We start from the raw sequence: 22,381 nt of genomic DNA, 5'->3' as shown, positions 1-22,381 counted from the left end.
CTGTGTGTATTGTGTGGGTACTGTGTATATTTCGTGTTTCTGTATGTGCTGAGTGTGTTATGTGTGTGTTGTGTAAATTGTGTGTGTGCTGTGTGTATTGTGTGTGTTTATTTTGTGTGTGCTGTGTATATTGTGTGTTTCCGAGTGTGTGAGCTGTGTATATTGTGTTTGTGAGTGTTGTGTATATTATGTGTGTGCGTTGTGTGTGAGCTGTGTGTATTATGTGTGTGCTTTGTAGATTGTGTCTGTGTGAGTGTTGCGTGTGCTGTGTATATTTAGTGTGTGTGTGCTGTGTATATTGTGTGTGTATGCTGTGTAAATGCTGTGTTGTGTGCGCTGTGTATTCTGTGTGTGCTGTGTACTGTGTGTGTGCATTCTGTGTTCCGTGTATATTGTGTGCTGTATATATTGTGTGTGTGCTGTGAATATTGTGTGTGCTGTACATATTGTTTGTGTGTGTGTTGTGTGTATCCTGTGCATATTGTGTGTGTGCTGTGTAACATGTGTGTGTACTGTATTTATGTCTGTGTATATTGTGTGTGTGCTGTGTATATTGTGTGTGTGCTGTGTATATTGTGTGTGTGCTGTGTATATTGTGTGTGTGCTGTGTATATTGTGTGTGTGCTGTATCTATTGTTTGTGTGCTGTTTATATTGTGTGTGTGTGAGTGTGTGTGCTGTATATATTGTGTGTGTGCTATGTATATTGTTGGTGTGGTGTGTCTTCTGTGTGTATTGAGTGTGGGTCTATATCATGTATGTGTTGTGTGTATTGTATTGTGTGTATTGTGAGTGTGTGCGTTGTGTATATTGTGTGTGTGTGTGGGGGGGGGGGCTGTGGATATTGTATGTGTATGCACTGTGTATATCGTGTGTGTGCTGTGAATCTTATGTGTATTTGCATCCGTGCGTTTCAGTCAAGGACACAAATTAGCCACACATATTTTCTCTTGGACCATAAAATTGCCTTTGGGCTCATAACTATCTTTGTACATTCATATTGATTCATATTTTATTTATGCACCAAAATTGTTTCCGGAAATGTCTTTGACTGGAGAAACTATCCAGGAACATGGTTAGATTTATTTTCTAACTAAAACAAACAATGACACGAATAACAAAACAAACACTGACTACACCGTGGGGTGCTCTACGTCTTGTCGATAGTATATAGCGGCGTGCACACAAATTTGAGAAAAGATATATTCGTGTAAACGTTTCTCCACTAAACCTATGACTATGTATGTAAACAAATGTTGACGTGGAGGTATGTTTACTACATTGGAACAATCATATATAGACAGATCACAATGGTCTTTCACTGTCCGTAAAGATATTTGTGATTCTGAGTAAATTTAGAAATAAATGTGACATTTATTTTGTCTTAGTCAGCAAAACGACGTTTCGATCGATTTCATTGTAAACGCAGAAGAAGGGACGTAACTGTGTACGTTTTACTGTCACTGACAGGTATTTAGATAGTTGTTCGGGAAATAGTGTCTCAGTGCCCGATGACGTCAGAGCGACCCAGCCAGTGACCCCGGCGACCGGGGATTGAAGTGCGTTTGTACACCAGTGGAGTTTTTCTTCCTGGGAATTTGCAGAGATCGTGCAATGGATTCATTAAATTTACCGATCACTTAACTGCATATTCGACTAATGAAATGTGAAGTTTACAGTTGCAATGCCTTGGAATATTGTTGGTTTTGAAGGCAGTGCGTGCCTGTAGGCTTGTTGTACTGGATCCAAGATGGCAGATCCAACGGGGATATTTCCCGTTAGTTTGGAGCAAAATAAACCCGAAGGTAAAGTTGCACGACCATATTACATGCAAAGGCACCCTATTTTGCCTAAATCAGTTTGTAAGCTTTCGTGGCTTTCAATTCTAAGAAATCTCATTCGATTATATATGTGACAATGAGAAACTACATCAAAATTTTCCATTTTCTTTAGTCAATGAGTAATTTACATCTGTCAAGTTTTAATTATTCACACTAGTGCTATGTTTTTTTTTAAATAGATTGCTTGTTTTTGTTTATGTATTTCTATTCATCACTCTCAGTGTGCTCACATTAAGCCCTGTGTTACTCCAGCTACAATGTGTGAGAGTTTGTAAGATATCTTCCATATGTTGATTTCAGAGGCTAAAAATATTCAGGTGAATGTACATTGCAATGATACGTTTTGAAATAGACTTGGTGTAATGATATTTACAAAAGTTTTCAGACACCAAAACAAAGATTCCATCTTCAGAAACTGGAGTTGAACCAACACTCTTTATTATTTTAAGAAGGGTGTCTTACATTTGTGGATTAAGTTTCAGCTTGCCTCTTCTGGGTCAGGCTTTATGTAGGTCAGAGCTAGCTTGCACCTAGCAAATATTATTTTCTCACTGATCACATACACTTGCAAGCATGATGGATAACCATTCGAAACTCGAAGTAAAGTGTGTTGTTGTTTGTGCAAGTTAAGCTTCTAAATTTCATTTTGAGCCTCAGAAAAATTGTATGACAGCTATATCTCAGAAGCATCACAGCGGTGTACCCATTGACATTATAAAAGGGGTCATGGACAAATTGTACATTCCTGTCTTTGCATGTTTTATCAATTCTTTTGTATTTGGTGAATTTTTTGCAGTATTTTTCATTCAATTGAATGTGCAAAGCTGTGCTGATAATGTGTTAGGGAATAATGTTAATGAATAATATTATCTCCCCTGATGAGAGGTCAAGAGGTTAATGTGAAAGTATGTAAACAAACTGACAACATGGACGAGACTTGGGTTATGAAAAACTCTGGGCTATTGTTAGGGTATATAAAAGAGTTACCTCAGAAATTCAACAAATTCCATCAGTGAGTCATTCAGAAAGTTTATCTTTTGAGTATCTTTGCAGTGATTTGAGGATTATTTCTTTGTGCACAGGATTATTGCTTAGAACAGCTGATATAATATTAAGGTGACACAAGTATAATGCTATATAGTCTGTTAAACTGAGTATTATTTATCATTGGGTGTCAACTTTTCATGTTTCATGGACTGAAAATCAGATGTAAAGATATTTGATAATTTGTATTGTTTTCACATTCCAAAAACATGAAGAATAATTGCCTTGTTGATATAAATTACTGGCATCCTATTTATTTAAAGTTTCCTCAGCATTGCTTCGCAACATATTTGCGAAGACATGATCCTTTTTATGCTGTTGTTAAAATGCAGATGTTAAAGAAAGTGTTTGTTGTGTATTCACTTTGTTGCCATGGTTACCTAAGGGAAGTATAATGTTTTCATATTTTGATATTTTCTGTATTGGTAATAACTGAAACCTTTTTTCCACTTTGGAGATGCACTAATCCTTCAGGCTAAATAAAAGTTTTGTGTTTAAAGTAACCATTGTTTCAAATGCTACCCAAATGTTTTAATCACAGCTGGAAGCAGCCATAAAGAAACCCATATATTATTTTCAGAAACAAATTAGTTATTTCCGCATATATAATTGTATGTTTTTTATGTACGAGTGAGAGAAACATTGCAACAGCAACCTACCTTCTGACCCATACCCTGTTTGTCCGTGTTAAGCTTGCTAAGAGAGCATCCATTTAATTTGATGGGGAGGGATTTGTTTTCAGACATCTATTTCTTTCTTAGCTGTATTCAACAAACATCTGTAGATCCTGTCTGTCAGCTGTCTATCAAGCCAGACTAGTCAAGCTGTCACTAGTCTGAAGTCAGCCATCAGTCAGACTGTTTTGTAGGGCGGTGGGGTAGCCTAGTGGTTAAAGCGTTTGCTTGTCATGCAGGCCCGTGTTCGATTCCCTACATAGGTTCAATATGTGAAGCCCATTTATGGTGTTTCCCGTCATGATATTACTGGAATATTGTTAAAAGCAGTTTAAAACCATACTCACTCACTCAAATTGTTATGTAAAGTCAATCTGTTATCAGATTATGAACTGTATGTTAAGCTGACTTAAGGCTAAAAGTAAAATCAGGGGTGGAAATTGGCCCTTTCAATAGACCTATTTTTTTTCAATTTGTTTTATGTTATTTACGTGGTAATGGTATATGAATTATTCATGTGTTCCAACATTTTTCTGTGGAAATCTGAAAATCACTTTGTTTTAAATTCAGCGAAGGGTAATCTGCAACTAAAGCCATTAGCAGCTGATTAGTCTGAAGCCAGTGTCTTGTATCTTCATATTTTTCATTCTATATGTTAAACTGTGAGACTGACTTCATCATAAACATTTTACACATGGCAACATATTCAAATAGCCTCTTGAAGAACTAAACTAAAAATCTGAAATAATTTTTTCTCACGAACCAACCTTGATTTTTGACAAAATAATCTGTTATCCAAGAAAAAACAATGTGCAAAGGTTGCTGAGCAAGTCCTGGTACACAAATTATTACATAGTCTCATGTTATCACCACCATAACATTATTATATAATCACCATATCCATGACAGTACATCATAACTCAGCTTTATTACCTTATCATTGGAGTCAGTAGAATGATCCTGATATAAATCAAGGTATGGGTTTCATATGATATTAACAATACAGTCCTTTGAATAATGAGGTTTGTATTGATTAATCGTAATTTTCTCAGAATGGAGACAGCATAGAATTGCTGGTTACATGTTTGCTGTAGTTTGTGTGAAATGCACACCTGCGTGGATACACTGCTATTTTCTGATCATATTGTTAATGATTCTTGTTCTTTGTTTACTCAATGTAAGCGTACTAAGACAGATGGGGAGTTAATATACTAGCCTGACAACTATTTACCACTACCCAACTAGAGCCTGTGGGCATGTTTAGGTATTTCACAAGGTCCATTAATACTAAAACAAGTCTGTGACTTGAGTCTAGTCCAAGGTTAGCTAATAGTCCATATACCGTATTCGACGTAATAAGTGCCCAGGGAGCTCTCAAAATTAGAAATATGGGGGCTCTTATTAGAATATTATTTTGGTGGAAAAAAACAGAGTTGAAAGATAAATTTCGTGGTTTATGCTGACAGCCTGAAATGTTAATATACGAAAGATATATTTTTCCATAATTTAATTGCCCATAATTAAGGGTGCATATAACACACGAGTGCGTATTATACGCGAATAAAAAAGTCTTGTGTACATTGATCAATCGGAAGGGGTGCTAATTGGGATTGTTCACTAGCCAATATATTAGCAAATATCGCTGTGGGCGCTTATTACGTCGAATACAGTAATAACACTAAATTCTACTGAAAGTGATGCAAGGAGCCATATTCGGGTTAGTAGACTCAAATGTTTTTTGCACAGACTGCAAAACCAGTGGCCAGTTACTTGTGTTGAGATGATATGCGTCAGTTGGGTGGATCGATGCTCATAACGTCAATCAGTGGAATGTCTGGTCCAGAATCGATTATTTACAGAACGCTGTCATTTAGCTGGAATACTGCTGAGTGTGGCGTTAAACCACAGACAAACATTATGTGTAGAATAAACATGTGTATTGCAATGTGAAGCATGAAATTACCAGTGCATCTATTTGAGCAAAACAACCAACTCATTATGATGAGGATGATGAAAACATGCCGATACTAATCTCCATTCTATTATCATAAATACCCTGGGCTCATTTGCAACAATTATTTTAGCCTTGTTCAAATGACACCATGCTGTAGCTGTCCAGTCGAATTACGCTCATGAATGACAGGAATTCTGTGCTTGGCTAATGACGATGGAGATGTCCAGGGTTCGAAATTAACATGAGTCTGTGCCTCAGAGACTAGTAAAATTCAGGAAAGACTAGTGACATTTTCTTGTGGACTACCAGTTTTACCTTAAAGTAGATGGTGTCTCTGAAGCAGGTCAGGTTTTTTAGTGAAAATAAAAAGTTCATTTCCTGACCCTGGACAATGTCACTTCTGAATGCATCTTTGAGGACTATTGCGTTTTGGGTATTAGAAATGTTCAATCCGTGGCTCCCTGAATCGGAAAGTGTTACAAGTAATGTAGGAAAATTCCTTGAATATCATACTGCATTTCAAGCACTGCTTTATGTAAGTATCTGGGTTAGAATAGGTCCCAATACCTCATGCTTGATGTCAATACATGTACCTGGGTTAGAATAGGCTCCAACATGTCCAATACCTCATGCTTGATGTCAATACATGTACCTGGGTTAGAATAGGTCCCAATACCTCATGCTTGATGTCAATACATGTACCTGGGTTAGAATAGGCTCCAATACCTCATGCTTGATGTCAATACATGTACCTGGGTTAGAATAGGTCCCAATACCTCATGCTTGATGTCAATACATGTACCTGGGTTAGAATAGGTCCCAATACCTCATGCTTGATGTCAATATACGTACCTGGGTTAGAATAGGTCCCAATACCCCATGCTTGATGTCAATACATGTACCTGGGTTAGAATAGGTGCCAATACCCCATGCTTGATGTCAGTACATGTACCTGGTTTAGAATAGGTCCCAATACCTCATGCTTGATGTCAATACATGTACCTGGGTTAGAATAGGTCCCTAGTACCTCATGCTTGATGCTAATACATGTACCTGGTTTAGAATAGGTCCCAATACCTCATGCTTGATGCCAATACATGTACCTGGGTTAGAATAGGTCCCTAGTACCTCATGCTTGATGTCAATACATGTACCTGGGTTAGAATAGGTTCCAATACCTCATGCTTGATGTCAATACATGTACCTGGGTTAGAATAGGTCCCTAGTACCTCATGCTTGATGTCAATATACGTACCTGGGTTAGAATAGGTCCCAATACCTCATGCTTGATCTACAATTTTGGGTTTGAATAAGTCCCTAGTAGCTTATGCTTGGTGTAAATATGCCATTCAGAATATTGCTAAACCATCTCATGCTTGATGTTAAGATTTGACTGAAATTTTGATTTTTGCTGGCTGATTGTGTCATTGGAATTGTTGCTTGTGCTATCAGTCATTGGTTTAGCCTTGACTCAAGTATGTACATCCTGCCTTGATATAGCTGGAATATTGCTGGCTGCGGCACAAAACTACATACACTCCTCTACATTTGTAGTTTTTGAAAAGTCTCCTAGCTCACGTAAGTAAAAAGGGCCGTGGGTTGGTCTAGTGGTTAAAGCATTCTGTTGTCACGCTGAAGACCCGGGTTCTATTAGCCACATGGGTACAGTGTGTGAACCCATTTCTGGTGTCCCCAGCTGTGATATTGCTGGAATATTGCTAAAAGGGGCGTAAATTCCAACTCGCACACAAGTAAAACATTAAGTAGCCTCACAAATGTTAACAATTTGACTAGCCCTCATAAACTTTCACATTAAGTTTGTTGGAGCTAGCAAATTCCAAACCTAGTCGGTAAAACATTTCTTACATGGTCCAGTAGGCACAGCTAGTATTTGTCGTAATGTTTAAACTTCATCTGCTGGGAATGATGCTTTTGGACAGGTTCAGACTGATTTTGTTCTTCATTGTTTGCTGTAAACTCATACTTCAAAGATACAGGAACCCGTTTTGTAGGTGCATTTTGTAATGGGAATACATTTTATCATAAAGACAGCGTGAAATACTCTGTGTAAGTTGCCTCATGCTCTGATGCTATATGACATTCCTAATAGGTAGACAGAGTAAGTAGAAATCATGTGGTATTCATTGGATAAAGATCAGATCCGGGGTAGAATAGGTCTTCAGCAACCCATGCTTGCCGTAGAGGAGACAAATGGGATCAGATGGTCAGACTCGCTGACTTGGTTGATGCATGTCATCGTATCTCAATTGTGTGAATCGATGCTTATAATGTCAATCACAGGATTGTCTGGTGCAGACTCGATTATTTACAGACAGCTGTCATACAGCTGGAATATTGCTGAGTGTGGCGTTAAACAACAAACAAACAAACAAACAAACAAAGAACAAAAGGAAAGGAAAGGATACAGATCCTAGATGTGTAATCATACTACTCAAAAGAAGTTTAAGAACACCCGATTCTTTCATTTTGCTACAGTTGATATGTGACCCGTGAAGATTCCGGGGTAGAATAGGTCTTCAGCAACTCATGCCTGCCGTAAAAGGCAACTATGCTTGTCTGAAAAGGCCGGGATCGGGTGGTCAGGCTCGCTGACATGGTTGATGAATGTCATCGATCCCAATTGCGTGGATCGATGCTCATGATATCAATCACTGGATTGTCTGGTCCAGACTGGATTATTTACAGACCCCTGGCATATAGCTGTAATATTGCTGAGTGCAGCGTAAAACAACAAACAAACAAACAAAAAACAGTTGATATGTCATACCATGATAGATTAACTATAGTACATGTACTATGAAAGAATTGAGTGTCCTTTAACTTCTTTTGAGTAGTATATATATATCTGTCAGCAGTTGATGGAAAGTGTATCGTAAGATTTTTTAGTGTTGTTGTGATGAAAAGTGCACAAACCTTTAGTTTGAGTGTGACCTGGATAATTATGTTGACAACTTCCTGCTTTAAACTGTTTGTGAAATTTCACATCCTGAATGTTTAAGTGTTTGTGTCTGTGTGTTTCATTTGGAAATGTGCCTCCATATTCTGTATAATTACCATCTTTACAGTTGGAGACTTTAGTTGCTGGTCCACAGTCTGAGTCAAGTAATGTTTATCTCGATCAAGTTTCCTAAGAGGAAGATGACAGAAAGGTTTTTAGGATTACTTTTGAAAGCTGATGAACCAAAACCAACTAGTCCACAGTTCAAATCAGTCAGCTCTGTGTGAATTCCTGGTTAGAGTCATCTTCCCAAGGCAAGGGCGTTAACTGACTATAAAAGTCCTGTTCCCACCCTTACTGAACTAGGCTGGAATTTCCAGGTTTGATTGTAGCGCCACCAGTGGCTATAACAAGTTATGTCCCTTCTATGTCCCTCCTTTTGACCAATCAGATTCCATCAAACAAAATGGCGGTGCCAAGTCAAAACGATCTGATCGATAATCAAGATCTATATTGTAAGATATTGTTCCCCCTCAAAGTGCATCAAATCACTTGAGCACTTTGATTAAAAGCATAAAACGATTTGCAAAATATCTGTTGACGACGAGTTGCCGGTACACATGCTTTACAAATCCTGTAGTCGATCGAAATCTGCACATTGTAATTCATGTTGTTTACGAATCGGATGTCTAGTTCGTTACAGGATTTTGACTGGATTATGAAAAAACTCTTGAGTTCCGGCCTAGTTCGGCAAGGGTGGGACCTGGACTTATATAGTCAGTGAAATTGTATAGTCAATTGCCTCGGGAAGATGGGTTAGAATTGGTACCCAACAACCCATGCTACATCCTACAAGATGACTTAATTGAATGGGTGGTCAGGCTCAGTGACTGGGGTTGATTGCCATCATCATCATGACCTGTTGTCATGGATTGTTGCTTGTGATATCAGTCACTAGTTTGGCAGGTCTAAATGTATAGCTGGAATATTGAGTGTGACACTATAAAATAACAAACAGACATTATTTTTGATTGGTTGTGTTAATTATGGTATGAACATAATGAATATTTTGACAGAAAACCGTGAGTACTTTTTAGCTCTTGTAGTGAAAGTCGTACCACATTTTAAGCAGTTTGATTCTGTCACAATACTTTTATATATGTATGTGATATGTAGGTCATTTTCATGACTGCTCATGACAGACATTCTTTAGAATGGGCTGACTACATTGCAGGCACACTCAAATGTCAAACAAATTGCATGTAGGTGTCTGACGAGAGGACCAATAACTGTTTTTTAAGGTCATCTGGCTTAGCCATAGCAAACACAGTTGTTGAATTAATTCATATGAATGAAATTTGCAACAACCAAGTAGCATGCCTAGGATTCATTGTAAGAAATATTTAATCCATCTCCATATCGATGCACCTTGTGGAGATTCCGAGTTAGAACTGGTCCCCAGCTATGCTAGTCGTAAGAGTGAGTGAGTTGGTTTAACGCCACTTTTAGCAATATTCCAGCATTATCACGGCGAGGGACACCAGAAATGGACTTCACACATTGTACCCATGTCGGGAATCGAACCTGGGTCTTCGGCGTGACGAGCGAACGCTTTAACCACTAGGCTACCCGACCGCCCCTAGTCGTAAGAGGCAACGAAATCGATTGGGTGGTCAACTTGGTGATTTGGTTGATGGCGTGTCATCGTACCCCAAGGGTGGATCGTTGCTCACAATGTGAATCACTGGATAGTTTGGTCCAGATTATTTCCAGGCTGCTGTCATATAGCTGGAATACCTCTGAGTGACCTTCAACAACCAACCAATAATTTCTATGATTTATACAGTCTGTGACTTTAGCCACAAGCTGGAGTCGAGTAATATTCTGTTTGGTATAGTCCGTAAGATCTGCTGGTAAATGCCATGATAACTGAAAACTGCTTAAGATGATGCTATAAGCCTGTTCAAGCTAGTGGACAACGGTTTTGGCACAGGATGTATCTTTATGCTATCATGTAAGTTGAGGTTCTGTGCTGTATACATGAGAATGTTAGGGCCCTATAAATCTTTATGTTCTAAGATGATATTTTTGACAATCCTTTGATTTTCATTCTTGATTTTGAAACAGTATTTCACATGCTGGTCGTTCTGCACTCTAAGCATGGCTGTTTTCATGAATCATGTGGAACTATAAAATCTACATTCTTGCCAGCTGTTGAGGATGTCTATTGTTATTCCCAGCAGACCCTGTCTAGACAGTCATGTCTATTGATAATATTGATCTATCATCTTTTTTGCTCAGTTTCTTATATATTTTGTTTCAAATCTTGGACCAGTGGTTTAGATGTAAACAAAATTACACATTCAAGTTTATTTATTTTGGGGGTTAGGCATAGATTTGTAGGATGAGAAAAGTACGATTTCAAATTCTCTGATTCTCGATTGGCATTTTTGTGAAATGTGACAGGATGGTAAATGTTTGATAGCATTTCTAGAACAAGTCTACTGCTTGCAGAATTATTGACTTAGAATATTTGGGAGAACATTTACGATTATGTATCAATTGTCTGAGTTAAGAAGTGAAACAATTTATGATTTCATAAGAGTTATTAAAAGAATAAGTGGTTATAAAAAGAACTTTAGAACAATATGGCATGAAATCCAACTCTGATATTCCCTTTTAGCAAGTACAACAATCTCAATTAATTTTCAAAGTTGCAAAGGCAGCACATTATGTTTCCAGCAACCCACTGCAAAGTTTGCTAGGACAATACAAAGAGAAATAGATCGAGATTAAACTTTTGGGGGGGGGAGGGGCACCTCTGAAATTAATTTCTGAATTAATCTATAAACCTATAAACTAAAATGTGGCCATAAAACATGTGTTAAGCGCATTGGGCCGTAATAAGGTGTGAATTCAGCTTACAGTCTACAGGCAAAGCCTTTGAACATGTTGTATTGAGCATGGTATAAATGTTTCATATCCTGGTGCAAAGGTTAATTGCGTGGTATTATATTTGGGCGTGTTGTGATACCTTGAGTGATAAAACACAATTGTGACGACGAAAACCCGAAGATTAGGTCTATATATGTTCACTCAAGTAAATCATGAATTTTCTGGGTACACCAGGTCAGCATGACCTGGTCCGTTGACGGAGCTTACAACTTGTTTCTGCTTTGGTGAAGTTTCTTCAAATGGCCAGTTTCCCTGTGGACTTATTTTATTGAGGAGATGACACAGTTTCTGTGAGATTATTTGGCATGGCTAATGAGCTGGGGTGGTATTTGGCCGGTGCTACTTGTTGGATGTGCTCCCAACAGTGATAGTGTTTGTGGTGTTGTGTCTGCCTGGAGAGGGGAAGGTCGGTTGGTCGTTCCCCGCCACGTCAAGTCGAAAGATGTTCAAAGAAGGTACTTGTTGTTACCCTGCCTGGCACTTAACATTAAGGGGATAAAAAGAATGGTCAGTCTGGAGTCTGTATTACACTGTGTAGAGAAGTGTCTGTGAAGTCTGGTGTCGTATCACAGAGGGCTAGCAGTGTAAAACTGGCATCTGTTGGGACTAGTACTAGTAGCCACACACACATATGAATGCAGTTGCTATATGCATGCAGTTGCTATATGTATGCAGTTGCTATATGCATGTGCATTGCTGTAATAATCTGGACCTCAGGGTTTAACTGTAACCCCATTTCATTTCACCTCCACTAAGTGATATGGCAGAGTTGCGTCCCTTGGTCCCGCCAGAAACCTATGATTGTGGGTTCGAATCCCGGTTGGCCCCGATAATGTTTCTAGGTTTGTCAGCACCATACCCGTGCTCGTGGGTTTCACCAAAGTGGTAAACGTCCGAGACCTGCATCACTTGGGGCTTTCCTCCCACATTAAGCTGACACGCCGTGATATAACTGTAATACTGTTAAAAGCAGCGTTAACCCCAACTCACTCACTGATATGATAAGGGGACTGGTTGGAATATATCGTCCTCTTTATTGCTTGTAGTTAGTAGTGACCAAGTTCAACCAGGTGGCGTGACAGTAGCCTGATCAATTGTGTATCTTTGACAGTGTGGGATGTAGCTCATAAAAGCAATCACTGGTTTGTCTGACCCAGGCTGATCAGTTGGAATATATGCTGACTGTACATATAACAAGAAAAAGCGCAAACATACTATGAATGACATTGACATGTATTTAGTAACATTCTATTTGGTTTTATAAGCTCAGCTGACAACAGGAGGATGCAGGATTTTAAAAAGGGGGTGGGGGGATGCATATACTGCCCAAGTATTACATGTAAGGTGCCTGAAAAAAAGGGTTATTATGTTAATTGTTATTCACTGGTGGATCCAGAGGTACAAGGTAGGGCTTGGATGGGCAACTCAGGTACTCTGGCCGGGTGGGTCCTGAAGACGCAGGTACCACACGACTACTACCCGTGATTAGTCACATGATATATTGTTCAATGACATTAAGAATAAAACTTTATGGTAACACAAGTATAGCTAATGGTCACGTTTCTTTTTGACTATGCAAGCATTCCTTCTGACTTTTATATGTTCAAGTCAGGATAAGGATCTGTCAACTTCAGTGTATGCATGACCAGATCGTTTTTATATGTGTATCTAAATAGTTTTTGCCAGGGCACCAGTAAAACGATTCCCATTCGGACATTATGTACAAAACTCTTGAGACGGGTTCCCAGGTAGGGTCGGGTACCTGGGTAATAAATTTGGTCCCCAGTCCTAGTGCAAGGGGAAGCGCATTAACCCCCCCCCCCCCCCCCCCCCCCCTTCTCCCCCACCCTCCTAGCCTAGGTAATTAGAAGCAAATGTTTTTGGCGCAGATTTATGTTTAGAAGTAAGTTTTGATGTACAAATGTTGAATGTGTTTTGTAATTAATGTATGGTTTGTTTCAGGGGAACGGGACAAGCGCCGGCGTCTCACCACCCTCATGGAATCGCTCCGTAGCCGCACATCTCAACACAAGACATGGGTAGATTGTGTCAAGGCTGTGCGCACCGCCATATCGGTACGTGCTAAATACTCAATTCTACCTGCTGAATATTGCTGGAGACAACATTGCTTGATTACATTCACTGGTGTTCAGTTTAAGTTGACGTTAGTTTTTTACTTCAGGAAATATGACCTTTTCTTCAGGATGTGATATAGAGAAATTTTCAAAAATGCTATCTTAGCACTAAGATTGCCGTAAATCTATGCTACAGTATGGGAGTTATGATGGACTTGGTGCTAAGATTGCTTTATTGAATGGAGCCTTGTGCAGAGTTGCATCCCTTGGGCACACCAGAAACCTATGATTGTGGGTTCGAATCCCGGTTCGCCCCGATTATGTTTCTAGGTTTGTCAGCACAATACCCATGCTCGTGGGTTTCACCGAAGTGGTTAATGTCTGAGACCTGCATCATTTCGGGCTTTCCTCCCACATTAAGCTGACACGCCTTGATATAACTGGAATAATGTTAAAAGCAGCGTTAAAACTCACTCACTCACTCACTCACTCACTCACTCACTCACTCACTCACTCACTCACTCACTCACTCACTCACTCACTCAAGCTTTTGCCATACAAAGCTGAAACACCCTGATAAAACTGAAAGGCTGTTTAAAGTAGTGTTAACTCCAACTCACTCACACACTAAATAGGGTTGGACACCATTGGTCATATCCAACTTGTTCGCAGCTCAATTCAGACAAGTGGTTTATGTAAAAAAAAACTAGATTTGAGATGAAAGAAACAAGTCCCTATAAATTTTCCCCGGCCTTGGACAAGTGGCCATGTCTATCCATGGTGTCATATGTTGCACTGGGGCACTGCATGCCCTATAACAGGAACTTAGTGTGCAGTGCGTGGATAAGACAATGGTTTAGATACTTATGTTGCTGTCACATGTAATGTATACAGTGGAGGGGGTGGCATTGGTCAAGTCACAGACTATGAAAGTCAAGTTGCCACCCTTGCCGAACTAGGATGGAATTTCTACTCGTGGCCATTACAAGTTTTGTACCTTCTGTGTCCCTCCTTTTGTCCAATCAGATTCCACCTCTCACATCACTTGCATTTGCTTTAAACAAAATGGTGGCCACCAGTCAAGATGATCTGATCGATGATCAAGATCTTTATTGTGATAAAACGGGTCTTACATCGCGAAGTGCATCAAGTCACTTGAGCACCTTGAATAAAAATATGAAAAGATTTGGAAAATATCTGTTGACGCCGAGTTGTTGGTGCACGTGCTTTGCAAATCCTGCAATCGACCGAAGTCTGCATGACAGTTTACGAACCGGATGTGGATTCTGTTACGCAATTTTGATTGGACTATGCATAGACTCGAAAGACCAACCAAAATATAACTCCATCCTTCCAGCCTAGTTTGGCAAGGGTGGAAACTGGACTTATAAGTCAGTTAACTCCCTTGCCTCAGGAAGATGGGGTCAAATGGATAAAGTTAACAACTGCTTCCAGTTCGGCTTCTGTTTCGAACATTTCAATGTCATGAAACCAAGAACGTCTATGTCCAAAGCTCAATAGACAAAGTCAGCATTTTCCATTGAATGATTTTGGTATATGAAAGTGTGCACCTTGCCTTATCATGTATATGTCAAATATGGTTATGTTTGCTAACATGGATTTAGAATATATCTGCAAAGTGTTGACCCATAAATAAACATTAATATTTATTCTCATTCTCGAACATACAATAGTTGTAGTGCTATGTACAGCAAGGCTCAGCCAGACCATAGATATCAGTCATATTCATATCCTAATTGTATGAATGATAGAGAACGACATACAAAATGTTGTGGCTATTACTGCTAAGAAGCCCTATGGGGATTCTTTGATGGAATGGTCCCCACTTCCAAATCTTTCAAAGGAGTTGGGGCGGTCGGGTAGCCTAGTGGTTAAAGCGTTCGCTTGTCACGCCGGAGACCCGGGTTCGAATCCCGACATGGGTACAATGTGTGAAGCCCATTTCTGGTGTCCCCCGCCGTGATATTGCTGGAATATTGCTAAAAGCGGCGTAAAATCATACTCGCTCACTCACACTCCAAAGGAGTTGACTAAATTGGATCAGGTGGTCAGACTCGGGGACATTGTTCGTTGAATGTCATCATATGGTGAGGGATGTTGCTTAACACTTAATTCACAGGCTTGTCTGCACCAGATGGTAGTATTAACAGAGTGTGATATAGCCTGAATACTTTATGGACTATCCTGAATATGTTTCACAAGGTCACAAAGCAGTGTTGGAAATGAATGAGTTGGTCCTTGCTGCCTTGTCATAATACAGGGTTTCAGATTAGTTTGTTTTCCAGGACAATGATAGGTATCCAATGTCCCGAAGATATGTTTCCGAATTTCGTAATAATATAGAAGAATGTCTTATCAAAAGTTCATAAAATTATGAAAATGTGCTCTTGCCATTTGCCTCAAGCAAAATCAGAATAATACGTATGTTAAAGGATACAGATTTAGATGACTTCAGATTTTAATACTATATCTGAAAAAACTCAGGATCCTGTAATCCGCTTAATTCTAAACGCTGCTTTGACTTTGTTGTATATTATAAAAATTCAAAACTATTATGTCTGCTTGTCCGAAACCAGCAAAGTGAGGATAGGATTTATGGATGGACAACTTCTTTATTACAATTAAGAGCGACGTTTCGGTGTAGGTTCTGACACTGTTATTTAGCAAGTTGTTTGATAACGTTAGAACCTACACCGAAACATGTAATAAAGAAGTTGTTCATCCATAAATCCTATCCTTCCTTTGTACTCCAACTTCTAAATGCCTATCAAAGAAGCGAAAGCAGTAAATTTCAGTTAAGGACTAGTGACGATTCCTCCTTGCAGACTGCCACTCTTACTATTTGGTAGGTGGCAGCTTGGTAGCAGATCATTTATGCTGACTCGTGGAAATAAGAATACAATTTTTTAACCCTGGCATATGAATTGTCTGGAAGCAATAAGCCAGGCAGGTAACTTGAATAATGATATTGCTGATTTTCCGAAGTCTCTGCAGCAGTAGAAACATATAGTGATAAGATATAGCCAAACCCTTAAAAAGGGCATATTTCTACTTCTACTAGTCCTTATGATACCTTAACTATTGGGCAATTTGGCAAGGACTACAGGACTAGTGCCAATTTCTAACGCTGCTCTGATGGTTTAGTCATCATGTTGTGGACTGATTCGTCCAGCCCATGATTTTGATCTTAAATGGTTGATTACTAGAACTAGAAGAACTGTGTTGTGTTCGTAGTATGTTTACCATGTTGAACTGTATACAGATCATTTGTACAAATTTAGAAAAAAATCTTCTTTTTCTTTCAATGAAACAGGCTACAAATTAGGGATGTAATCGTATATCATGATACCGATCAATCAATAATTTTTGTAATGCTGATACCGTATTGGTACAAATTTATGAATATCAGTGTCAAATGAATAAATCGCTGCCACAGTAATGTATACGTTTGTTAGATTACCAAGATTATGATGGACAGTAACAGCAGAAAATTCAATTTTATGCATTTATTGAATCAGCCTGGTTCATATTTAGCATTAAGTTGATTAGTTGCAGGATTTCTATACAAATACAGAACAACTAATTTTATTATTAAGTGCTATATTGATACTAAGCTTTACAATCAATGAAATGGACTTGGCGTAAAAGGCGACTATGCTTGTCGTAAGAGGCGTCTAATGGGATCGGGTGGTATCGCTGACTTGGTTAATGCATGTCATCGTATCCCAATTGCGTGGATCGATGCTCATGTTGTCAATCACTGGATTGCCTGGTCCAGACCTGATTATTTACAGACCGCCATCATATAGCTGGAATATTGCCGAGCGTATCGTTAAACAACAAACAAATCAACAGAGAGGTGTGTACAATTAATGAAAGTATCCATGCATCACAAACATGATATGACAAGCACCATACTGTGGAATTAGGACTAACCTGTCTTTTCTTCAACACAATGTAGTTTAATGTTGTGAGTCGACTACTAAAAGCTTCAACTGGTCTGTTGGCTTCATCTTCAGAAGATGTTTGTGTCAAAATTTGGCTATTATTAGTTGAGCTTTAATTTTAGAGAAACATTTTTCTTAATTAAGTCACATCTATGAGCCTGTCGGTCAACAAGTTTTAAGTCTACTCTCCTGAACTTGTTGTTACATCTCTTTCTGAAATGAATTGTTATTTGTTGAGCGAGAAAATAATTGTGAATGGCTTGGTCTAAAGGCACAGACTACGTTTTTATATTAAACGAAAGTTTTGAATTCTATAGTATGACTGTATGTTATTTTCAAGCTGTCTTGTTCACTGGAAGGGATTTGTCAAGACCTGCTCAGAGGCCGTTACTTGGCCCCAAGTTAGCTGCAAATGGCAGTAAAAATTCCCAATTTTAAATACAAATTTCTCATTTCCTTGGAATTTAAGAAAATAGGAAAATTAAAAAAATCCAATTTTGAAGCATATCATATGTTTTTTCCCCAATTTGCTTGCAAAAGTATTTAGTTGGGAATCCTGGTTAATTCCCCGACTGGATTTGTTTTTTATTTGGCCTGTAGTCATTCCCCTTAATGATGGAATCCTTCCCTTTAACATGACTGAGTTTGCGTGTGAAATTGCGAATATTGTAGCAGAATGTTAAGACACATATTATTTTTATGCCAGTGTTATGCTACAACCTTAGCTGTGTTGTAGCAGGGGTCAGGATGGCCCAGTCGTCTAAGGCGCCGCAGTTTGCTGTCGCTTGGGCAGGCCAGAAACTTAGGATCATGGGTTCGAATCAGAGTGCGGTAAACGTTTGAGATGTGCATAACTTCAGGCTTTCCTCCCACATTAAGCTGACATGCCGTGATAGAACTAGAAGACTGTTCAAAGCAGCGTTAAACACAACTTATTCTAGTGTTTGAAATAAAAGGCTGCCCGTAGGCCCAGGGCAGGTATATCTTGCTTTGGACATGTAGTTTCAAATTGTATGTGTTCTTATGGCCTGCTGTGAATATATGTGTTGATTTCTTCTCACAATAAAGTGCAGTTTTTCAAATGAGGGACTGAAAAGTTTAGTCAGTGTCTGCAGCTTCTAGGTGAGGTGAAATGGTGTTTAACATCGCGTCCAATATTATTGCACTTATATAGCGATGTGCATGCATGTTTGTGTGTGTGTGTGTGTGTGTGTGGCTGCTTGTACTAGTCTGGACTGATGCCGATTTATAGTGCTGGCACACTGAGATACCATGCTGCAGTTTAACTTGACTACCCCACTCAGACACAGTATACTGACTCCAAGCCGACCAGTCCTTGTTTTAGCCCTTTAATGTCCAGCGCCAGACAGGGTAACAACAAGTACCATCTTTTAACGTCTTTTGGTATGATGCGTCCGGGGATCGAACCTTCAGACCTGCAGCTTCTAAAGTCTGTAGGTCCTGATGGCAGCCTGGTACTTTATTTTGTTTCAAACACTGACTGACTCACTTGCTGTGTTGTAGGTAGGAGTATATCTGGTGGGTGAGTCGTCTGGAGAAATGAACTTGTGTTTGTTGTGACGCAGAATGTATATTTCTATCATTCAGTCCGTCCCAGCCTCCATATTCCTGCAAGTTTCAGTCATTAGCCTTGTTAACATGACTGGCATCTTTAATGACATCCAGTAAAACCATGCTATTCTTGTCGCTTGCAAATAACATACTCATCATTCTCGGAACGTATTATCACAAATCATTTCATTAGCTAACGTTGGTACCAGAGGTTAGTACATGTCTGGAATTTTACTGGATGTTTTTTAAGGATCCTTGAAAAATACTTACAATATAGTTTCTTGGTTTGTTAAGATTCTAACATGGCACTTAGCAATAGTCCCAGACTTACATCTAGTCTCTGAAAACTACCAATTTACAGATTAAAAACAGTTATTAAACTATAGTTATAAATATAATAGAAAGGAGCCCAAATTAATAAATAATTTAAAGTGCCAAATATTAGGCTTACATGGGCTGTATTGGATATGTTTGTTTCAGGGTCTGTATGACAGACTACGACAGTCCAGTTATATATGACAGTGGTCTGTAAATAATAGGGCTGGTTATCGATATGGATTACTCAGATCGATTATCGGTAGTCACATATCGATCAATAATCGATAAATATCAAAGAATTCTATTTTGGTAAAATGACATTACAGAAAAATGGCATTTCACTTCTCCGGAGACTCAGTGTTTCAACAATACGCACGTTACATCGCATTTTTAGCGATGAACAATTTGAGTTTAAGATTCATGTCGTCAAAGACAATTATTATTTCTATAAAGTGAGAATACCGTATTTTCTTGAGTATTCCTTTTAATATTGTTTTTATTAATTTCGGCGAAATCGTGTGTGAAGCGATCGGAAGATCGCACAGCTCACCGTTATTAACAGCAACCACGGTCAGAATACCGCTATTGACGTCTTGAAACGAACTTTAGTTGACAGAGAATGGATACATATATCATAAATGACATACTTTGACTTGTTAAAAGTCATATTTGTTTTTGTTTGACGATTCTATGTCAACATGAAATTCTCGCGATCACGTGCGCGTGAGCCTTGACGGTGACTGGTCAGACTGAGTCCATGTAAAAAGTAATACCCGGGAATAGCGATCAGCTGCTTCGCTTAGGGTTATTATCTATTTTAAATATGTTTAGTAAAGGCTGTATATAATTAAGAAAATAATGGAATATATTATTCTTGATAAAAAAAATAGTTTCATATACAATTTTTGCCGATCCTTGCATTAAAAATCCTATTAAGTTATTTCATTGGGTGTGTCTTGACCGAATCACCGGTCGATTCCAAGAAAACGTGTGTACAGCTGATTGCTGTTTCCGGCTTAGTTTACGAGAAAATACACAAGGTAATCTTAATCCCGGGATATAAAACAATGCCTAGCAGAACAATAAATACTATTTAAACGGTAAATAAACATGTCTGGTGATTTTTTTTCTCAAATTTCGAATTTGTACTGACGAAGTTTCTCATCACCCGTTCGTGTGCCGGACTTCGCTGAAAGGGTACGGTGTAATTTTTTTCTGCGCATAATATTCAAATTTCTTTTTTTCCAAAATATTGAACCCGCTAGAGGGGGGTGCGCATTATACATGGGTGCGCACTGTACTCAAGAAAATACGGTAATTGAGAAATTAAATGTAATTTCACCTGATATAGTCGTTTGTCATTTATGTACAGTATTCACGAAACTATTCAGATAAAAAATCATCAAATATTCCGCCATTGTGAATGTCAGGTGTGTACAGGTGTGTGCTACGTAGTAGGTTGTACTAGGTTCACAGGTGTGATACGTAATAGATTGGGTGGCAGACTGATATTAAACAAACATCGTGCGATTATAACGGGGAAATTAGGAATTTTTGCTGCCATATCGTAAAAATGTCAAACCCCACGTGGACCTCACGTGGGCTGTGAGTTGAGAATACCGGCAAAAACGAAAACCATGATCATTGAAAAAATCGAAACAGACTGGAATACGTAGTTACCAAATAGACATAAAATTTGAAATTTTAGGAAATAGAATGGGAAGAATTCTTTTTAAGAATTAAAGTATTATGAAACCTATTTTAATCATGATACTTCATACTATTTCGAAAATATACATATTTTCTAAAATCCTGACTCCGCTTTTAGATGCCTGTGACTACATTTGTAATTACCCACTATCAACACGTAATGGCGTCGTCGTTCGATTCAAAGCAGAACTTTTTACTTTTTCAAACATTTGATTTTTATTTGCGACTAAACATCAAGCGAAGGGGAGAAAACTGTATGTTAGGGTGAATCTGTCTGTTTATATCTAGCGATAATTACAAGGATAGCAAAACAAATAAGTCAAATGTGTTGCAGTAAAAACTTTTATTTGTCGAAAAAATACATGTCATTATCGATAGCATTATATTCATATCGATAATCGTCACAACCTTCTTCCATCGATGATAATTACGATTATCGATCTAAATCACCAGCCCTAGTAAATAATTAAGTTCCAGACTAGAAAATCCCATGACTGACAACATCATGAACATCGATCCACACAACTGGGATACGATGACAAGCAATCAACCAAGTCACTGTCTGATCACCCGATCCCTTTAGTGGCCTTTTTCGACAAACATTGGTTGCCATTGGTTGCTGGAATCATTCACAATATAGAAAAGAGATTTTGTACTTCAAGTTTGGGAATTTCACAAAAAACTCCTGTAATAACTAGGCAAGAGTTGATTTGGAGTTTATATTTTAAGAAAATAAACATTATTATGCATGATTTTCACATTTATTTTCAAAGTTTACATAATTATTTCCTGTGATATTCTTGGTGTTTTTTTAGTGGGTTGTGTTCAGATCAAACAGTCACTAGTTAGACGTTATTCCCATGGCAATGGCAATGTGGAAAGATTATTTGTTATCTCTCCAAAAATCTAGTTCCCTAGCCTGAAATGAACATTTGTCTAGTTGGATTAAACTCTGGGCCTACCCAGGTATTGGCGGAAGTTTGGAGCATAATACGTTCTGATGATCCTGGTGTAAACTTAAACGGGAGTCCACAAGGCAAGGAAGCTTGACTACATGGAGGATGCTCAAAATCAATAATGATGCAACAAGACTCTTTAGATCAGCCATTTTAATCATGTATGCTGGACCATGCATGGCAGGATTTGCACCTGTTGCTTGTTGAGCATGAATTTTTACTCATGGTTTCTCTGTACTCATTCGTGGCAAGGAACTATTCTATTTTCAGGATTAATTAAGGTTCTTTTGAAATAAACTAACCATCATGCTTTGAATTAAATTTTCCTTTTGACTAGACCGTTAAAAGTGATCTGC

The 22,381-nt window shown here is 38.5% G+C and overlaps 1 protein-coding gene across 1 annotated transcript in view; it reads left to right on the top strand.

Annotated features, from left to right (window-relative positions):
• Window positions 1–1,533: 1,533 nt before the first annotated feature.
• LOC124148699 (mediator of RNA polymerase II transcription subunit 1-like) overlaps window positions 1,534–22,381 on the top strand; it is a 77,043-nt gene continuing 56,195 nt past the window's right edge. Inside the window, exons 1-2 of the mRNA XM_046519935.2 lie at window positions 1,534–1,804; window positions 13,389–13,501. Of these exons, the coding sequence (XP_046375891.2) occupies window positions 1,750–1,804; window positions 13,389–13,501 (168 nt within the window). The 5' untranslated portion in view covers window positions 1,534–1,749. The remainder of the gene's footprint in view (window positions 1,805–13,388; window positions 13,502–22,381) is intronic.

Source organism: Haliotis rufescens, unplaced genomic scaffold (genome assembly GCF_023055435.1).
Source record: "Haliotis rufescens isolate VD_foot unplaced genomic scaffold, xgHalRufe1.0.p SCAF_69, whole genome shotgun sequence".
Lineage (NCBI taxonomy): Eukaryota > Metazoa > Mollusca > Gastropoda > Lepetellida > Haliotidae > Haliotis > Haliotis rufescens.
The sequence above is the reverse complement of the archived record's forward strand: the minus strand, read 5'-3'. Positions and strand labels throughout refer to the sequence as shown.